This window comes from Acyrthosiphon pisum, chromosome A3 (assembly GCF_005508785.2).
Source record: "Acyrthosiphon pisum isolate AL4f chromosome A3, pea_aphid_22Mar2018_4r6ur, whole genome shotgun sequence".
In the NCBI taxonomy this organism is placed as follows: Eukaryota; Metazoa; Arthropoda; class Insecta; order Hemiptera; family Aphididae; genus Acyrthosiphon; species Acyrthosiphon pisum.
Genome location: NC_042496.1, coordinates 40,364,885 through 40,383,224, shown reverse-complemented (window position 1 = coordinate 40,383,224; position 18,340 = coordinate 40,364,885). Strand labels below are relative to the sequence as shown.

At 31.7% G+C, this 18,340-nt stretch overlaps 1 protein-coding gene across 2 annotated transcripts in view; it reads left to right on the top strand.

Annotated features, from left to right (window-relative positions):
* LOC100169489 (sex-regulated protein janus-A) overlaps positions 1-18,340 on the top strand; it is a 166,721-nt gene that overhangs the window by 140,911 nt on the left and 7,470 nt on the right. The window contains exon 4 of one of the 2 annotated variants that reach the window (NM_001162358.2): positions 7,433-7,495. The exons of the other annotated variant lie outside the window; for it this stretch is intronic. Within the exon in view, the coding sequence (NP_001155830.1) occupies positions 7,433-7,495 (63 nt within the window). The remainder of the gene's footprint in view (positions 1-7,432; positions 7,496-18,340) is intronic. 2 annotated transcript variants of the gene reach the window in all.

Below are 18,340 nucleotides of genomic sequence, written 5' to 3'. Positions count from 1 at the left end.
GTGTGGATTCATTCGGAATAGTACATCGTGGTACATCAATACACTCTTCTATACATATTCTAAGCTAATGAATGAGTAACAATTATTTCGTTATCTGTTTTTAATAAACACAAACTTTTACGAAACTTTTCTGCTTCGGTGTAAATTTGTGTTAAAATACCGCTTTCTATTGAAACAAATATAAATGAAAGTTATAAAATATTGTTTGATACGCACTTCAAAGTTAAAACTGTGTGAAAAAAAATGACCGAAAACAATCAACATTGGACGTTAAATAAATAATTAATATTGTTATGTACAATTCGTTAGAATTGTATGTAGTTTGTAGGTTATGTCTACCTGTTCTGCGGGGTAGACCACCATATGATGAGGTTTAAAGATAAAACTCGCACGTTTTAATATCGACCAAATCCCGTGAACACAATGAAAGCTTTTACAAACACGTGTACATTATCATAAACCCTCCGAATGCCTACCGACGGATAAACCAACCGAAGCGCTTAAAGATTTTTATTATAAAATGCGTACGATTCTGATCTATACGAAAACAATTGTTGTTTAAATAATAAATATTGGAATTTATTTTTATAGGATAAGTTTTAATAATATATTATGTATACACAATGTGTTTTTAAATAGCCATTGAACGAAAACTTTATATTTTTCGATGTTTAACAGTTTTTTGTTTATGTCACTAATACAATTCACAATGGATATTTACAATGACCATTTGTTAGATACACAAATCAACGTCAATTTCAATCTATGCACACTATAATTGTCAACTCCCAACGACTTGAGAATATCACCTGTTATTTTATTATATTGAAGTGAAAATAATATGTAGTTTTATTAATTTTCATTAACCTTGTAATCTTGAACACACACAATTCAACGAAGAATAATAATTTTAGAATTAATAATAATATCGACTGCATACTACTCAAACTGTATAATACTGTAATGTCTATTTAATATTAAATATTAAAATATTAAAACACTATCGTGTATCAAGAAGCTGACCTGAGTGAAAAGAATTCCCAACCTATCAATCATTTTGAAGTGAATACTTCATAGACGTCTGCAGACCTTCTTACGCTGTGTCAAATCTTCGAGTTATTGACGTGCGTCGACATAAATACTTAGCCATATTTTTTTTATAAAACATAGTTTTTCGACTGCCATGCTCATAAATAATAATATACATATGGATCGGACATACCAGGTATTTAAGTGTGATCGAAGAGCATACTAGTTACCAAATTGGTTACATATAATTAAAGCGTGGTATCATAACAAACCATGATGAGTGAAACCACAGTACAAATACATTATTTTAGTATTTATTTTTAATAGTAAATTAAAGACATTGACAAAATAATAGGTAATAGTAATGGTCAAAAACCATATTTGTGTGTCAGTACAAAGACGCGACCGAAGTGAGATATTCTTAAATTAATATTTAACTTCAAATGGATTTATATATAAAAAAAAAATACTACATTTGTTTTTGAATATCGTTTAGTGTAGCCAGAAATACGTAAATGAAAGTAAAGAGGCGAACAGTGATTCCCGTACCCCACGTCTGGGACTATGTATTCAGTATATATATTTTCTGTGGCTTTGGCAAGGAGTTAAACTACGATAGTTCGCAGTGACTGCTACGTGTAATCAGGCGCACGGTAATTACCGTATTTGTACGGTCAAATACAACTAAGTATGGTATACGCGGTAACAACGTTGCTGCCGCACATCAAAATATATTATATCAATATAATATGTTAAGTTTGTATATTTCATCGATCAATTAAACCATTTACACCGGTACCATTACCGTATTCACTTCTGGCATGCGCACTGACACACACACACACACGGAATTTTCTTACTTAGTACCTACTTATCTTGGACGGCGTATTGTATAGGCAAAACAGCTACATCAGTATGTTGAAGAATTTATATGATTAATACTATGCAATCCACGTGAGTTATAACGCTCTTGGTTGATTAATTTTTTTTCTTTTTAACATATCCCTGACCTTTTTTGAAGTTTTTTCACTATTTACTCGTGTTTAATGAAAAGAGTAAAGACATATCTGGCTGGCATTTCAGAGGTCAGGCGCACTCATATTTTCTTTCTGCCTCTCATACCTAGAAATCATCAACTATACTGATCAACTGATGTATTTCTCTTGCTGCAGTTGTGTGTCACTTTTGATCTTCGAATAATTCAGTTTGGTATTTTATTTTAACGGCAGTTAGGTTTATACAACTTACTAATCAAACTACGAGTTTTCCTAAATGTCAAAGTATTACTAATTAAAGTAGTTCTAAGGAGATGATTTGCTGAAAAATGAATTGAAAAATTAAAATAATATAGTGAAAACAAGAATAGATAACTTAATATATGTAGCCTACTAATACAGAAATAATTAACATAATGGCGATATTTTCATATTTAGAAAAAAATTTAGTCGGATAATTCGTAATGACGTAGACAAACACTGCAGCAGATGCCCTATATATATTAGGGCTTATTCACAGTAGGTAACGTGATTACGTTCGATCGAAGATAAGCTTTTTAAAAAAAAGGAATATTTTTTTAACACCTTTTTCATAAACCAATTAAAATCAGTAATTACTGTGTCATGATAATTAATCTGAAAAGAGAGTTTTTCCTGCACAGGGCTCAAACGTGTTTTCCTCACTTTTGAACATTAGTGAAATGGAGTATCCGAGTATACGCATAACGGCATAACACTAATGTAATTACTAATTACAAATTGTTGTAAAACACCTAGCTGCAGCTGTATATTGTTTTATGTTTATAATTATATGAAAAAAATGATTGATGAAAAAAAAGATAAGCATATTATACAGAGATGATTCTTAGTACTTTTTTTGCCTACAATTTTAATTTGATATTAAATGTTTAAAGGATATTACTTCACATATTATAATGGTATTCTTTGAGGGCTAATATATATTTATATATTAATATATACAAATTCAGCGTGGTATGAATTAATTTACCAAATATTCCCATAAACCATACGTGTGAAATCAAAAATACCTAGGTATATATTTATATGGCATAAAAGAAAAGAATTATTTTGCTTTTTATTGCAATTCTTAATATATTCTATTATAAAAAAACTTTCAGTATTGAAAATCTTTCTTACTTTTTTTTTTAAACTCAATAATGTATAATTTAATAATAAAATATGTTCTACATATATAATTTCGACATTAAAAACTTTTTAATTTTAATTTTTTTTATTAAATTCAAAAAATAAAATAAATTATTTGAAAAATGATATAATTTGGAAAAAAATAATATATTATATTAGGTATATTACAATAAGTACCAAGCTATTGAACATTTTTACTGCTTCATTTTTTTACACGACTCCTTTATACATTTTGTATTTACTTAATTTTCTTTACTCCATTTTTCTCATATTTCCTGAAATTGTTATCTCTACTCTTTGTACTAGTTGTCTATATTATTACACATCGAAAAAAATGTTATTTGAAAAACCGGTGATGAAACTTTTATAATTTTTTTATTTAAATTACAAGTTTGAAAAATTATTTTCTTGTTGTTATAAAATTAATATTCATAGAAGAACAGTATGTTTAGAGCTTGGTTTTTGAGAACTGAAGTGGAAGTAGTTGATACATAAAACTATAAACTCAGCAGAACATTTTAAGGATTTTGATGCGGGGTGGCCTATTGGATATTATATTAGGCGGGGCATCGTGACTCCTCTGCATAGTCCTCTATATAATGTATATATATTATATATATTATAATAACTAATGATCGAAATCTAATGAAATAAATGTTATGCTTTTGATTTAGTCAAATACTTGTGTGTAGAGTCCTTAATCCACAGAGTAATAAAGTCACTGTAATGTATCGTGTATGTTTCGATTAATTATAATTTGCTATTCAAATGTTCGCAATCAGCATCGCTCAGACCAAAATACGACCTACGCCTTTAATCACTATAACTAAATCAACCCAATGGAAAGTGTACGTTTATAATATAAAAAGATAACATTTTAAAAAAAAACCCGAAACGAATCAATAAAATAAGTTAAACATGGTACAGCGTAGGTCAATAATAAATAATTAATAAACAAAAACTTATTCTCTGTGAAAAGTAAATTCGATTGGACGTGAACTTTTCTAGAGCCTCATTAGGAATCGCTAATAAAACACAAATCATTATTCAGGAGACTGTGTAGTTTGATTGTGTTCCCGGATAATATCAGACCCCATTTAAAAGGTAAACCGCTGCGACTACATGAAAATAAATTGTTAATCGTATATAATAATTATTAAGTTTGGCGATATTCCAATAGAAATCCTAAACGCAAGAAAATATAGTAAATATTATATAGGTATCTACAATGTAAAAACAATTATTATTGTGTGTGAAAATAGAGGTAAACAGTTGCAGTAATAAATTTGAAAATAATGTACGAATTACAGCTTTTTAGGGTATGGCCGTTTTCCGTAAAATTTGACCTTTCCATTACATAACGCAATAATATTATAGATTTTCGTCTTCCGTCAAAAATAAAAATAATGTACAAATAGCATTTTTTTTTTTTTTTAAATTGTATTAAATAAAATAAAATATGTTTATCAGATCTACATAACATTAATATTTTTTTATATTAAAACTTATTGTTTTCTCCGCTAGGGTCATAATAAAAATAATTAAAATGGTCTATAACTGGTAGATACATAATATATTGGTGTTTTTACTTAAAAACTATAATATTTCTAAATTACCGAATTATGGACTGGTCAAATGCAATTAAAATAATACAGTTAGTAGATAAATAATTATCTGTAAATAATAAAATAAAACAAACAATAAGTTCATAAGTTTCTTTGTACTATTTTTAAACATGTTTACCGTCATATATTTAGAAGAAGCTTTTACAGTAGATGACTTACCTACACTCGATGTTGACGTTTTAAAGTATAATTAGGAATGACGACGCATCTTTTACTTGAGTAGATTTCCGTTAACATTTCATATTTATAACTTATAGAGTTACCAAGGAGTTTGTATAGTGTCACATTATGATAGTTTATAACAAAATGTTACTATTCTTGGAACTTAAGTGATGACGTTTAGTTCCCGAAAGACTTCAATTTCGAACTCAATTTTTTTTATATTCAAGCGGTTTCAGAGTTTATTTACTTTAAAAGTTTACTTATAAAAGACTTGATAGATTTTTAAAAATCGTGTTTATGATAATATGAATGCAATTTTTTTTAACAAATTCCCGCGGTCCGCCCCGTTTAATATTTATTGAAACTGAATTTATACTTTTGGCAATAGTTTGTAACGCGTTCCAATAAACGATATACATACAAATAAGAATAAAACTTCTATATTTTTAATAATGTTCAGTCGTATTACATTCGACCCTATTGTTGTGTGTGGTGACAGTTGCTAATAATATATACTATATTATTATACACCTATTTAGTTGACATATTACACAGCACCACTTGAAACATCGTCATCGATTTTTTTTCCTCGTGAGTAGACCGATCGGAGGTGCGTTTAGAATTTCCACGCGGTCGAGATAAAGACAAAAGTGCCAAAAAATGTTGAAAGTGCCGCCGGTGAATAAATTATAGACGACGTGCGAAACGCCGTTTAAACGTCATCGAAAGTGTGCGCGGGCGGTTTTGCAATCCGTCGCGGATGTATCGTTACAAATCTGGAAATATTTAAACTGCGCTCACAGTTACACTATTGCTGATGTGACAATAATAACAATAATGGTATGCACACCATACGTACCTTCTGTAAACGTTTCCTGTGACGTTTTCCGCAAATCGGAAGTGAATGCATGCCCATCTCGCCGCGTCTGCGCGCAAAACAATACGTCATCAGCCCCTCCGTCGTCCGCTCCGATCCCGGTCGGTGGTTGTTATAATATTATTATTAATCTTGCGAAATTACGGTCCGGCGAACGGATTATATTATCGCGACGACGTTTGACTGTGTCCGTCGACCCCGCCGCCACGCGTAATATAATTTCGACGCATACATTAACATCGCATTTTGCTGTCGTTCTGACCGATGGCATGTTTAATTGTCGACGTTTAAATTAATGACCATCGTCCATATATATATATTAAATTAGTTCAATGCAACCTCGCGGCTTACTTTTGTTGTACGCGCAATTATTACCTACCACGTTTCCACTTCAAACGCCCCCCCTCCCGCGCCCCCTCATTCAACCTCGCAAGTGCAACGACCATATTATTATATCATGCTATTTCGCTTAAAATTTGCAGTAAACGTTAGTTCGGTGGTCGTCGTTGCGTTTACGGCATTTTAATGTATATCTATTCAGATTAACCGAGAACGACCGACGTGGTTTCGATTCAAATTATAATGCATACGTATTGTTCGACTGTGCCGATGTAACACTTTCCCGCCAATGGACATTAGCATTTTCCCAAATTATAATATATTTTTAAGTCGCCATTTCCGTGCGGTCGTGCCCGGGGTGGTAGAAAAAAATCTGTTTAGAAAAATATATAGTTTCAAATTTAATATCTATTAACCGTGGCACACAGGTGTCTAGGATTTTGGAGCTTTCGTACGATACATTCATACTTTTTTTCCTTATCTCATTTTGGTGCTTATGTCTTCCACCGCAATCTAACATGACATAGGGTAGACTTCTCCCGCTATTATACCACAGTCGTAAATAACTACTAATTATGATTTTGCTAATAACATCGGTGTACGTTAATATTCTACAATCCCTCATTTATGATGGAATTCAACGAATTTTGATTGTTTCAATGTGATTTTATAAAATATTATTCAGACGGTGGCCCACAAATTTGCAATATATTTACAGATCCATAATAAATCACTCGATACTATTTAGTCTCCGAACAATGATTACAAAATTTCGGAGAAATGATAAATTCCCGAGCATCCGTGCATTGGCATAACAATCAATATAAACTATTTAAATTAATGTACAAACATTGTGTGCGTCAGTTGTATTCTGATAACTGATATCAAAATAAACAAAAATTGTATATTAAATAATTAAAAAAAAAAAATGATTTCAAGTAACTCTATATGACTATAATATTATGTACTACTTCTATTACTATTATTATTATTATTGTTATTACTATTATTATTATTGCTATTATTATTATTATTATTATTATTATTATTATTATTATTATTATTATTATTAATATTATTGCTATTATTATTTTTATTATTTTATTATTATTGCTATTATTATTATTATTATTATTATTATTATTATTGATTGCTTAATAACCATTACTACTTTGCAAATAATTATCTCGGATATAAATAAATAAACTAAACATGTTTGCTGTTTGATTACATTTCAGCCTGCAGGAGAAAATCCTCATGTCCGATCCCGTGCAACGAATCTACTAGTTCGACAAATTATTGTACGTAACAACCGTCCATCATAAATTATAGGAATATTTATTTATACATTCATGGTGGGAAAAAAACCTTTTGTAAACTCATCGTCAGTCACTTACACGCCCTATTTAATTAATTAATAATGTGGTGGAAGGGAATAAAATGGCAATGTGTTTTTTTTTTTTAATCAACATTTTTTTCGCCTTCCTTCAACATTGATCTATTTAAGCGTATTGTATGCTCTGTTTTATTAAATTTTAAAATTAAGCTCATTTTTCGCCGGAGCAGCATTTATTTTCTTATTATATATATCGTATATTTTTTAATTTCGTTTTATGATAGGTGTTAAACTATAAAACCATGACTACGGTGATTCACTAGCTGACTCCCAGACGACCAAGTTTTTTAATTATATTATATGTCCCAATCTACACCGTACGTCGAACTCGTTCCTTGATATTCGCCGACATTAACTTGACTCTTACACGCAGCCCTCCAAATTGTAAGCAAAAAGATTAATAGATACAAGTACTGTATATCAGCTGATCTCTCGGCCCAAACTCGTACCGTTATCATTAATCACTATAAATGCGCCGTGAACATTTTACGCTCAATTTTGGTGTGATAATTAGTTTTCAAAAGGCCGACGCTGTTGTTGTGTAGTAGATACTAATTGTAAAAAATTTGTCAAAACGATAATTTAAAACGTCTGTGGTGGGTATCGTCGTTCGCTAACGTGGTTTAAAAAAAAAATTGTATTGTAAGACTCGACTTACGTTTCTGGGCGCGGGTGTGATGTCACGAATAACTTAAAAAGGTGGAAATAAAATTACCACTAACATAAACTGACACACGTTTTAAAATAATGCGAGGGTACCATCTGGGCCAGGAATGATATCACATCCAATATCATGTCATAAAATGTCAAAAACTTAATGCATAGGTGCTGTGAACGCCGTGCAATAATGAACATTTATTTTACCAAGTGTATCAAGTATATTTAATGGGCGATAAGGCCATTATGGAAAGAGATTTATGAATAACAAACAGTCCGTTTATTACACGATTAAAACTTGACTGAATTACCAAAAATGTATTTATTATTTGTCCGTGTGCGAAACCATGGAAACTGATAAATGTTATGTTTCTCCTAAGCCAAATTATTAATGTCAACAAAATATATTTTTTCCACAAAACTCAACACAGTCAAATCATAATATACTTTATATAACTTTATTACTTATTATACAGACCTACTACTTACCTTAAAATAATAATAAAAAACATTCTCAAAGCACTAGCAGCGATATTTTGGTTAATTTTCATAAAATAATATCGTTACCGTGTTTTTAACATCGCGATGGAAACCGAAAAATATTATGGGTTGTAGCCACGCAACGGATTCATTGCCAGAATGCTTGTGCTTACACACAAACGCACACGACCTTAGAGTTAAATCGATAAATAATACTTAGCAAACCCGAAAAATGTATTTATAAATATAACGGTAATGGCAACCTTCTGTTTACTAGCGTTTACTACTTGGTCAGTGATCGTATAGGTAATTAAATTTTAAATAATAAATAGCCACGTAAGTGAAATAAAAAAACTCTGCCCGAAATTCTCGTTTTTCGTCATTTTGAAATACCTTCTGTGTACACTTATACGCTATACTGAAAATTACTTTAATTAACAATACATGAAACGGAAGATAGACGATTGAAAAAATAAAATACCCTGGTACTGACTATAATGATGGGTTTTTGAAAAACTTTGAAAACGAAAAATAATAAACAGTAATCCATTGTTGTTGTTGCTGCTTGTGTTTATTCCCCTGCCCCCCCCCCCCCAAAAAAAAAAAAAGTCCCGAGATTTTTGAAGCAAAAGGGTGGCGTGCGATTCGTGTGTACGTCAAATTAAATCCAAAATAAAACGTCAGTCAAACCCGTCCACAACTTCTTTCACGGTCTTATAATATTATCACGTATAATTCGTGAAAAAATAGCTTCCATGATTAAAATTGTTGAATTTTTTTTTTTAGTCAATGAATTTGCTAGTTTTTTGTGAAAGTGCCGAGGTGACTTCTTAAATTTTGAGATTAATAATAAACAAATTCTGTTCATCATCATTGGATGGCTCACCCGTCATCATTTGATTCTATGTCATGTTATATTAACTATGAATATTATATTAACCGTCCTATTTTCTTATTGTGTTCGAAAATACAGAATGTAAGTTTTTGGAACAAACAAAAAAAGTTTTTCGTGATAAAAATTACATGAAACGAAAAAAAAAGACGTAAAATTCCCAGGGGACATATTATTCAAGAAATAAAATGCTTTTAAATGTAAGTAAGAGAAAGTATTGAAGAAAACTAAAAATAATATATGAGACTGTATTATATTAAAAATAATGATACATTCCGAAACGATTAATCACTCCATATTAAATATATTCCACTGCACCATTACATATTATGATGTGTAAATATTTTTTTTTTTTATTAAATTACATAATATTATTCTTCTGACGCTAATGTGTCTTAATAATAAATTTAAAATTTAGTTTTGCCGTTTATTTATACATTGCGTTTACCGACTCGTGTATTTTGCTTTACATTTTTTATGTTTTAGATTTGGTCATAGACATAATCGTGCCAGCAACCGTTTTTTGATTCGAGTTTGTTTTTTTTTTTAAGTTCGTATCTAGGTCGAAACACTTGGGTCATATACCGTGGCAATACCACGTGCGTCGTTTGTCACGGTTGTCACTGTAATCTCACCAAGCAAGGTTTTCATTAATCTCGTCTAAGCCAAACCTATGTTCGGATATTCCGAACCTAAATTTACAGGACACCGACAGTAACCATATTTATTCGTTCATGGGCGCACACTGCTCGAAATATATGAAATTGAATTTCTTAGGGTGCACAAACAATCGTTTCGATATGTAATCTATTTTTTTTTTCGTACAGTTCGTTGTCGTATAAAATAGTAATACAATATTGAATTGTTTATATTTTTATTTGTTCAACGTTATCGTGTTGTTGTTTAAACAAAATATTCGCTCTCAGTTCTTGTGTGCGCACGTGTGTTTATTCCTTGAACTTTTTTACTAAAACGTACTAGTTTAGCTTTTTCTGTGCAATAGCATAGTATTTAGAAAAAAAATTTTGAATTTCCAATTACTCAAGGCCTAAAGTAGTAAGTCATTTGCCCTTTACGTCAACCTAGGAAAAACAGTAAACGCGAATTTTACTCACTGATTTGTACAATAATTCTAAATATTGAATAGGTGCATTTCACTGTGCCCCCGCCATGGATAGAATTGTCAAATGCATTTATTTAAGTTTTAATCACAATAATAATGCGATACCGTGGTTTTTCCGGTGTTTTCACTTGCTATATTTAATAATCGACGTGGTTTGGTTCTACTTTTTATTGGCCAGATAAGTTTCATGGGTGTACTACTGTATACTTGCGTCCAATATCGTATTGTTCTGTGGTTGTATATAACAGAGATTCCCAAAGCGATTCCTAAAGGTATCGTGAGACAATCTCAAGGTTTCCGACAGATATATATGTGAATATTGAGAAAACTATTTTATATCATACTTGGAGAAGAACAGTTCACCTAAATCATAGTTACTATACTATAAGGTAGTATACTATTGCTATAAAATATTAGTTTTACAGACATTGGGGTTCCTCGAAACGTTTTCCCAGGGGTGCCGTGCTTTTAAAAGTTTGGGAACCACTGGTGAATAGTATACTTACTTATCTCCAAAGACAGTAGTTGAGCCGCATTTCTTTTACTAGTCGATGCAATGAAAAATATCGACATCCGACACGCACGTCCCATCGTCTATAAAATTCTATCGCACATCGCGGGTAGTAGTATATACAACAGAAAAAAAAAAACTCTCTTAATTTTTTCGCATTAATTTTCATCCACCGTTATCGCGCAATTTGACACGTCAGCAGATTCACTACTTGGGTATTAGACATTGTCAGGCGTACGCTGTGCACGACGACACATCTTTATCGTCAATCGTTTAATTCGCTCCTCACTCTTATATCCTGCTACAGCGTAGTATTTTATAACTTGATATCCAGAGATTTACCGTAAAAATCGAGTGAGTGCGCAAGAGCACCATTATCGCGTAATTGACACGTCAGCGGATTCACTACTAGGTATTACCTAGTTATAAGAATTTAAAGTTTAGATGAGCAGATTAGACTGGTCAGGATTACCCTGCCAAGTGTTATCCTACTCCTCTATTCTATACTTTAAGTATCTACTGAAAACTAATGAACAACTTGTCCGAAATTTGATTTTTATAGACCGAAATATCCAAATAATATCCTGCTTCGGAATATGATATAAAAATGTAATTTAAAAATGTCACAACTTAAAAAATAGCAACAATCATTTTTTTAATTTTAGAAATTACATCAGTGTGTAAATATAATATGAACGTGTCGGCGTATGTAAAAAATCAATCAAATTTTTTTATTTGGTTTTTTTTCAATGGCAGCCTTTAAGTTTTAATATCGTAGCGTACTTGCTAATCCTGTATGAAATGTTTTCGATTATTTTTTTCAAACCACCGCGGTGGATTAACGATTATCTAATCTCGCATCGAGAAAAAAAACGTCTGTGGACATACTGCGTATAATATGGTGTTCGAGATTCTATGCCCACCGCGGTATCGTCGGGTATAACTGGTCTACGCCTATAATTCGTATTATAGCATAGGATCTTCGTCGTGACCGCGCGGTATATTAGCACAACAATAAACGTGCGCGTATAATATTATTTACAGACCGGCTCGAGAATCGTCGAACAACACACGAATTGTTATCGTTGTGGCCTCCAGAGATGGTCTCGTGTGTCTAATAATTATATATTGTGTTTGTTAAGCCCCAGTATTGTTCTCGCCGCTCACGCAGGGCAATCGATAGTAATCCACAGGATTCGTACAATAGACCCATTGAATGTATATTTGATCAAATACACAGTACTAAGTCTACATAAATGGCAGCAGTACTTTTACGCTACGGCAGGCACAAAAATTAACGCGTTGGCTGAGTTTATATTTTTTACGACCTCTTTGCACACTGGTTGAAAAGCACTCTCCCGCCATCTGAACCATATCTATAACAACTATTGTTTGGGCTATCAAAAACACTCTGAAAATCGCACGAAATTATTCACAGAAAACGAGGGTACTATAATACATTATAATATGTGCCGACGAGGCTGTGCTCCTGGTTGCGTCCGCATTGCATGCCAAAAAAATTTTATAATAATACATCCAATTTGCATGCCATTACTTAAAATAATCTGTCTAAGTTGCACGCCATGTTCCATAAGTATAATAGATACATAAAACATTTATACTTACCGTAATTGTTGTTTATTTTGTGTCCTTAAAAAAAAAAAGCCAATTTATTCAAAAACTTATATTTTTAACATATTCTGTTAATCTTTTTCAGCAAACTATATTACAATATTTATTATTTTTGAAATAAGTGAAAAATAAAACAGAACAAAATATTTGCAAGCTCATAAATTATAGTATGTCATTATGCTTTTGATGTCTATTGCATGGGATAATTTAGACAGTTTTAAGAGACGGAATACAATTTGGATGTCACAGGCCTATTACAAAATGCCTGTCACTTCTTGTGGTGTCGTTTAAAATAGTGTTTATAGTAACAAAAGAACCCATACTAATGCGCTGACGAACGTGTATATTTAACTAACGAAATATTACACTAAGTAATAACAAAATATGAAATCATATTATTATAGTGTCGATTTTAAAACGCATTGTTCTACACAGCCGTGTACCTATATTGCCTATACATCACGCCGTCATTCATCGCGTAATGTGTAAAAAAATTGTGACAGAATGGTTGGCAAGCAAATGGTCACTTTATCGGATCCATTGTTTAAAATAAATGGCACTTTTTACGGTCGGGTAAAAAGGTAGATCGCGTGAGGCTGACACTTTGTAGGGTCCGAATACTGAAAGTTTTAAATAACATTTGTGACAATTGTATTACTAACAAATAATAATATCATTCCGAGTGCCATATCAAAACTAAACCGATAACCACATTTCCAAGATTCCGAGAAAAAAAAATGGGTAAATCGTATTCAGGTATGGGTTTATGCTGGTCGTATAAAAATCGAAAAATTCAATAATTTACTCGTCATTATACCTATATACTGTCGAATACTTTTTAATAATATTCGTTGAAAAATGTGGTGCACGCATAACTAACGGAGCGAAACTAACTTAACACATTACAACGTAGTGGCGATAACAATAATGATGCGCTGACTGTAACAATAACACGGACAATCTAGAATCTTATAATTTCCTGTTTCATCCCGCCACCGAATAAACTCGATTCGAATCGTTTCGCGCAGATATCTATCTCCCGCAGAACGTTCTTCGGCTTTCTGGAATTCGATGTGTGTGGGTGTGTGTGTGGGCCCCGCGGTGCATACAATACGATACGATACAGATATCGATATGCATTGTGTATTAATTGATTGGGAAGTCAGTTGCCGTTTTAAGGGTTTTTAAAAAAAAATGGTTAATAGTAAATGGGTGGTCGTTTATCATATAATAATATAAGAGTATATTAATATTTTTTAAAAACTGCACTAAAATATTCGCACTACATCGTGAACTGAGGCCATAGGTAGGCCATGTTCTTTGGCCGTAAGGTATATCCGTGTGTCATGCGGGTGTGGCCTATTTGTAGGCGAACAAAAATAACTTCGTCCCTTCTGGACACCTTGTACGGTTTGGGCCAGGGTAATATTGTTGGCTTGATTTCTCTGAGCTTGTTATTATTGCAATTAGTCCAGAGGCTTTGCCATAATTGAGTTTAATTTAATTTCAAAAATCATGGCCACATATGTGAGGACATATTTCAAAAACGAACGTACCCGTAGTTTCTTTAGCTTTTAATTAAGTCAGCTTCTTCATTGCCTATTATACCAACGTGTCCCAGGATCCATGCAAGAGATATATTATTTTTACGTTCATTAATTATTTGGCTGATAACTGGTTTGGATACGTTCAAATTATATACGCTGATTAAATTGCTTAAAGAATCGGACATTATTAGGTATTTCTTATTATCGATGGTATAATGGGTACTTTGGATGGCCGTGATCTAAGGCTTCTACAGTGGAAATACTGTATTTATTATTGGTTTTTAATTGTAAATTTTTATCATTAGATATCACGGCTAATCCTGTCTTCTGCTCGACTTTCGACGGGTCAGTATATGTGTTCGTGTTCCGAGTACGATTGCAGCAGTTCGTAATGAAGGCTTTTATATATGTTTTTGTTGTGGTATGATGGGCTTTTGTCTATTTTCTCTCTATTAAATCGTTGAGGAGGTACCTTTAATTCAATGCTTTGAATTATATTATTGATCGCAGTTTCGTTTTTTTTTTTTCAATAAAATCTTGTTTTCTTTCTTATAGTGGTCTCAGATGGAATATATTTACCAGCTTTACCTGGTTGCTTTTTTTTATGATTTTATTGTACACAGGATACATAGATGTTATATTATTATGTATCCAATATAAAGCTTGGTTTTTGTCAGAATTCTCAATGTTTTGTAGACAAATTGCATTACTTATTGGTCACAATTTAAAGAAATTAGTTGGCTCCAAACCATATTTAAATATTATAAAAAAAAATTGTTAAATTCGATCCGATCAAAATAATTATTTTATTACGGTAACAATTTTAAATGTACAAAGTATACAATATATACGATATACCTAAATATGTACGGAGCGCTTTTTTGTTTTTAGTGATTGTGGGGGGGGGGGGGGATTACCTGTAAGTGCCGCAGAGTGGACGTAATTGTGATGTAATTTTTGTACAGACCGAAATATGTGAAAACTATATAAAAATAATGCTATAGTTTCTGTTTCTGTAATACGACGTTTATTATAACAGATGTATTGTACCGCGGTATTGAATCGAACGAATAAGACATCATACATGAGATTTGCCTAAGCAATTCCATTGACTTACCGAAGAGTATAAACGTGCCAGCAACCACTATACATGCTTACGGTGTCTATGCCAAACAAATAACGTACCATCCTCTATGTACTCTCGACCGTGTTAAAACCTAAAATGACGTATAGCGACCCCAATCGGAATGATTAGGACTGTCTCGAAAGATTTGGCGTGAATGCGATGACTGGAACGTAAAGGCGAATGGTCACTCGTGCGGATTACTCGTAACCGTGGTTTTGCAATTTGTTGACTGTGGTCACCACTTATCATAATCACGGTTAATAATATCAACCTTATATTGTTTTTGAACAGTGGAAGGATGGGCTGTACTTGTGTATTACGAAAATACTTTAATTTTCGGTTGGGATCATCAGTCGTTTTTTTTGTCTGGTTTTTTTAGTACCAAAGTGATTACATTAAGCGGCGACCACTGTTGTATGTATAATATATAACTAAATCTGTACGAAGCATAATATACAATTTAATTCGTGAGTTTATTATTTTCATAAAAAATAAAATATAATATATTATAATTCCGGTATCGTTAAATTCATTATTGTTTTGCGGTAACGTAAAACGTATAATTTACTAGTTCTTAAACATTTCCACGTTAACGTTTTCGTTTTAAAACCCGTTCTGATGTTGTGTGTACACGAAAAATAAAAACCGTAACCCTCATAAATTACACGATTACATCGCGTTCCCCGCAACTACCGTCGTGTTCTACTACCGCATTCGCGATTTTGTATTTTTTTTTTGTTATTATTATTATTCAGACTTACGAACCAAATGTAAAACAACATACTGTTTAAATATTTATACCAACGACTTAATTTTGAAACTGATCCCCAACGAATATTTCACTGTAGCAGTGTAAATATGTATCTCGAATAATTGAATTTTTGATGTACACACGCAAACAATTACAAATCCGCGTATCCGACAGAGCATATATATATATATAATTAATGTTTTTCGTCCAATCACCGGAATTAATTTTATTGATTTAAACGACCCAACGGTGTGACGTAACGGTAAAACGCGTTTAAAAAAATATCATTCACATAACATCTCTTGGCATAAAAGTAAGTAATATAAATAATTACTTATGACAACCACGCAATTCTTACCAGCGGTGTGCGATCGTCGGGACCGAAATATTTTGGCGGACTGCAGGCAAAGACTCGGATTCCGGTCGGCTTCCGGACATTTCGCCATTTTGGTCACATTAATATCGTACGAATTTCAATTACATTATATACTGTACCGTATATTTCACTATTAGCTGTTCCTTCTATACGACACGAGTCTCTGAATGGATGTTATTTGTATAGACGTGCAAACAACTGCACTAATTTCGATAAAAGTTATATCAATTATTGGTTGGGTCTCTGAAAATGCACTGACTTGCCCGTTAACTGAGAAAGACTTTCAAACCGAAATACACCAAGTTCCGTATTTTATATTTGTTCATTTCTTCCGCTACGGAGTCTGGTAGATACAGTTATTATATGTAGGACATTGTAGCTGGTACATAACATCACAAATTGTATGTAATTTATTGTATTATTATTATCAGTTGAGGCTTCAACAACTATTATTAGTGGGCCATTTTAATTACAGTTTTAACAATATTATTTGAAAATGTTGCCAAGTTTAAATTAACATAAAATGCATAAATTACTTCCTGTTATTTCTTCGTTGAGTACATGTTTTAGTGAGATGGGTGATATTCCGTGCTTTGGAGTATTTTAAATACAATATCTATATAGATAAATTTTGATAACATTTCGGGCTTTACCGTTGTCAATTATTATTCCAAATATTAAACACCTATTAATATTTAAATACTTCGAAGTACTAACTTCATGTCAAGAATTTATAAATATTTGTTTTTGTGAAACTCAAAAGGTCATAAACATTATAGAGTAACAACACGCTTTGAAGAAGTAGCTAAAGAAGAACACGAAATACAAATATTTAACATATTTTTACATAGTTTAAAGTGTACATGTCTCCACTGACGAATAGGATCTCCGTCGATAACTGTTTTTTAATTCACATTTTTGAAATACGATTCACAAAAATTTTTTCCGTACTAAAGTACCACCAATAATTATAATTTTAAATATTTGTTGATTTTCCTAAAATCAAATTAAGAAAATTAATTAATTTTTTTCTTTTAGATTCTGAGTGGAACGATGAATGTATTGATTTTACAATGATGTGTGTTTTTTTATTTTTTTTTTTATTTTTTTATTTTTTTTGTGTCTGTGTACACGATAAGTAGTCGAAATAATGCTACGATTTTCAACTTCAGTATCTTGTTCGATCAGAAAGTGAATATCGTTGGTGCATTGGGGAGGTCAAAATTTAAATTTCCCAGTAGTTTTCAAAAGCGCCGGGAAAAACAAAAGAAAAATTAAGGAAAAACGGGAATTTTTACGCAAAATCTGTTTTCGAGAAAATCGATTTTGGTTTTTGGTGTAACTTTAAAAAAAATGACCGTGGATGCATGAAATTTTGACTGAATGTTTACATTTCCATTTTCTATACACGATAAAATTTTCAAAATATTTTGACTTATTTTGAGCTCTTTACGGACATTGTCAGTTTTCATTTTTTTTTAGTTTTTTTTCTAAAAATATCAATAAAATTTTATTTGTTGGATAAAAAAGCTTGAAAATTTAATAGAAGGCTCCTAGTATATTGTTTCAAAGGCAGATGAAAAATATTAAAAATCGTTAGTCACAGTTTTTTTTTATAAGCATTTAAAGTTCAAAAAATGACAAAATATGGAAAA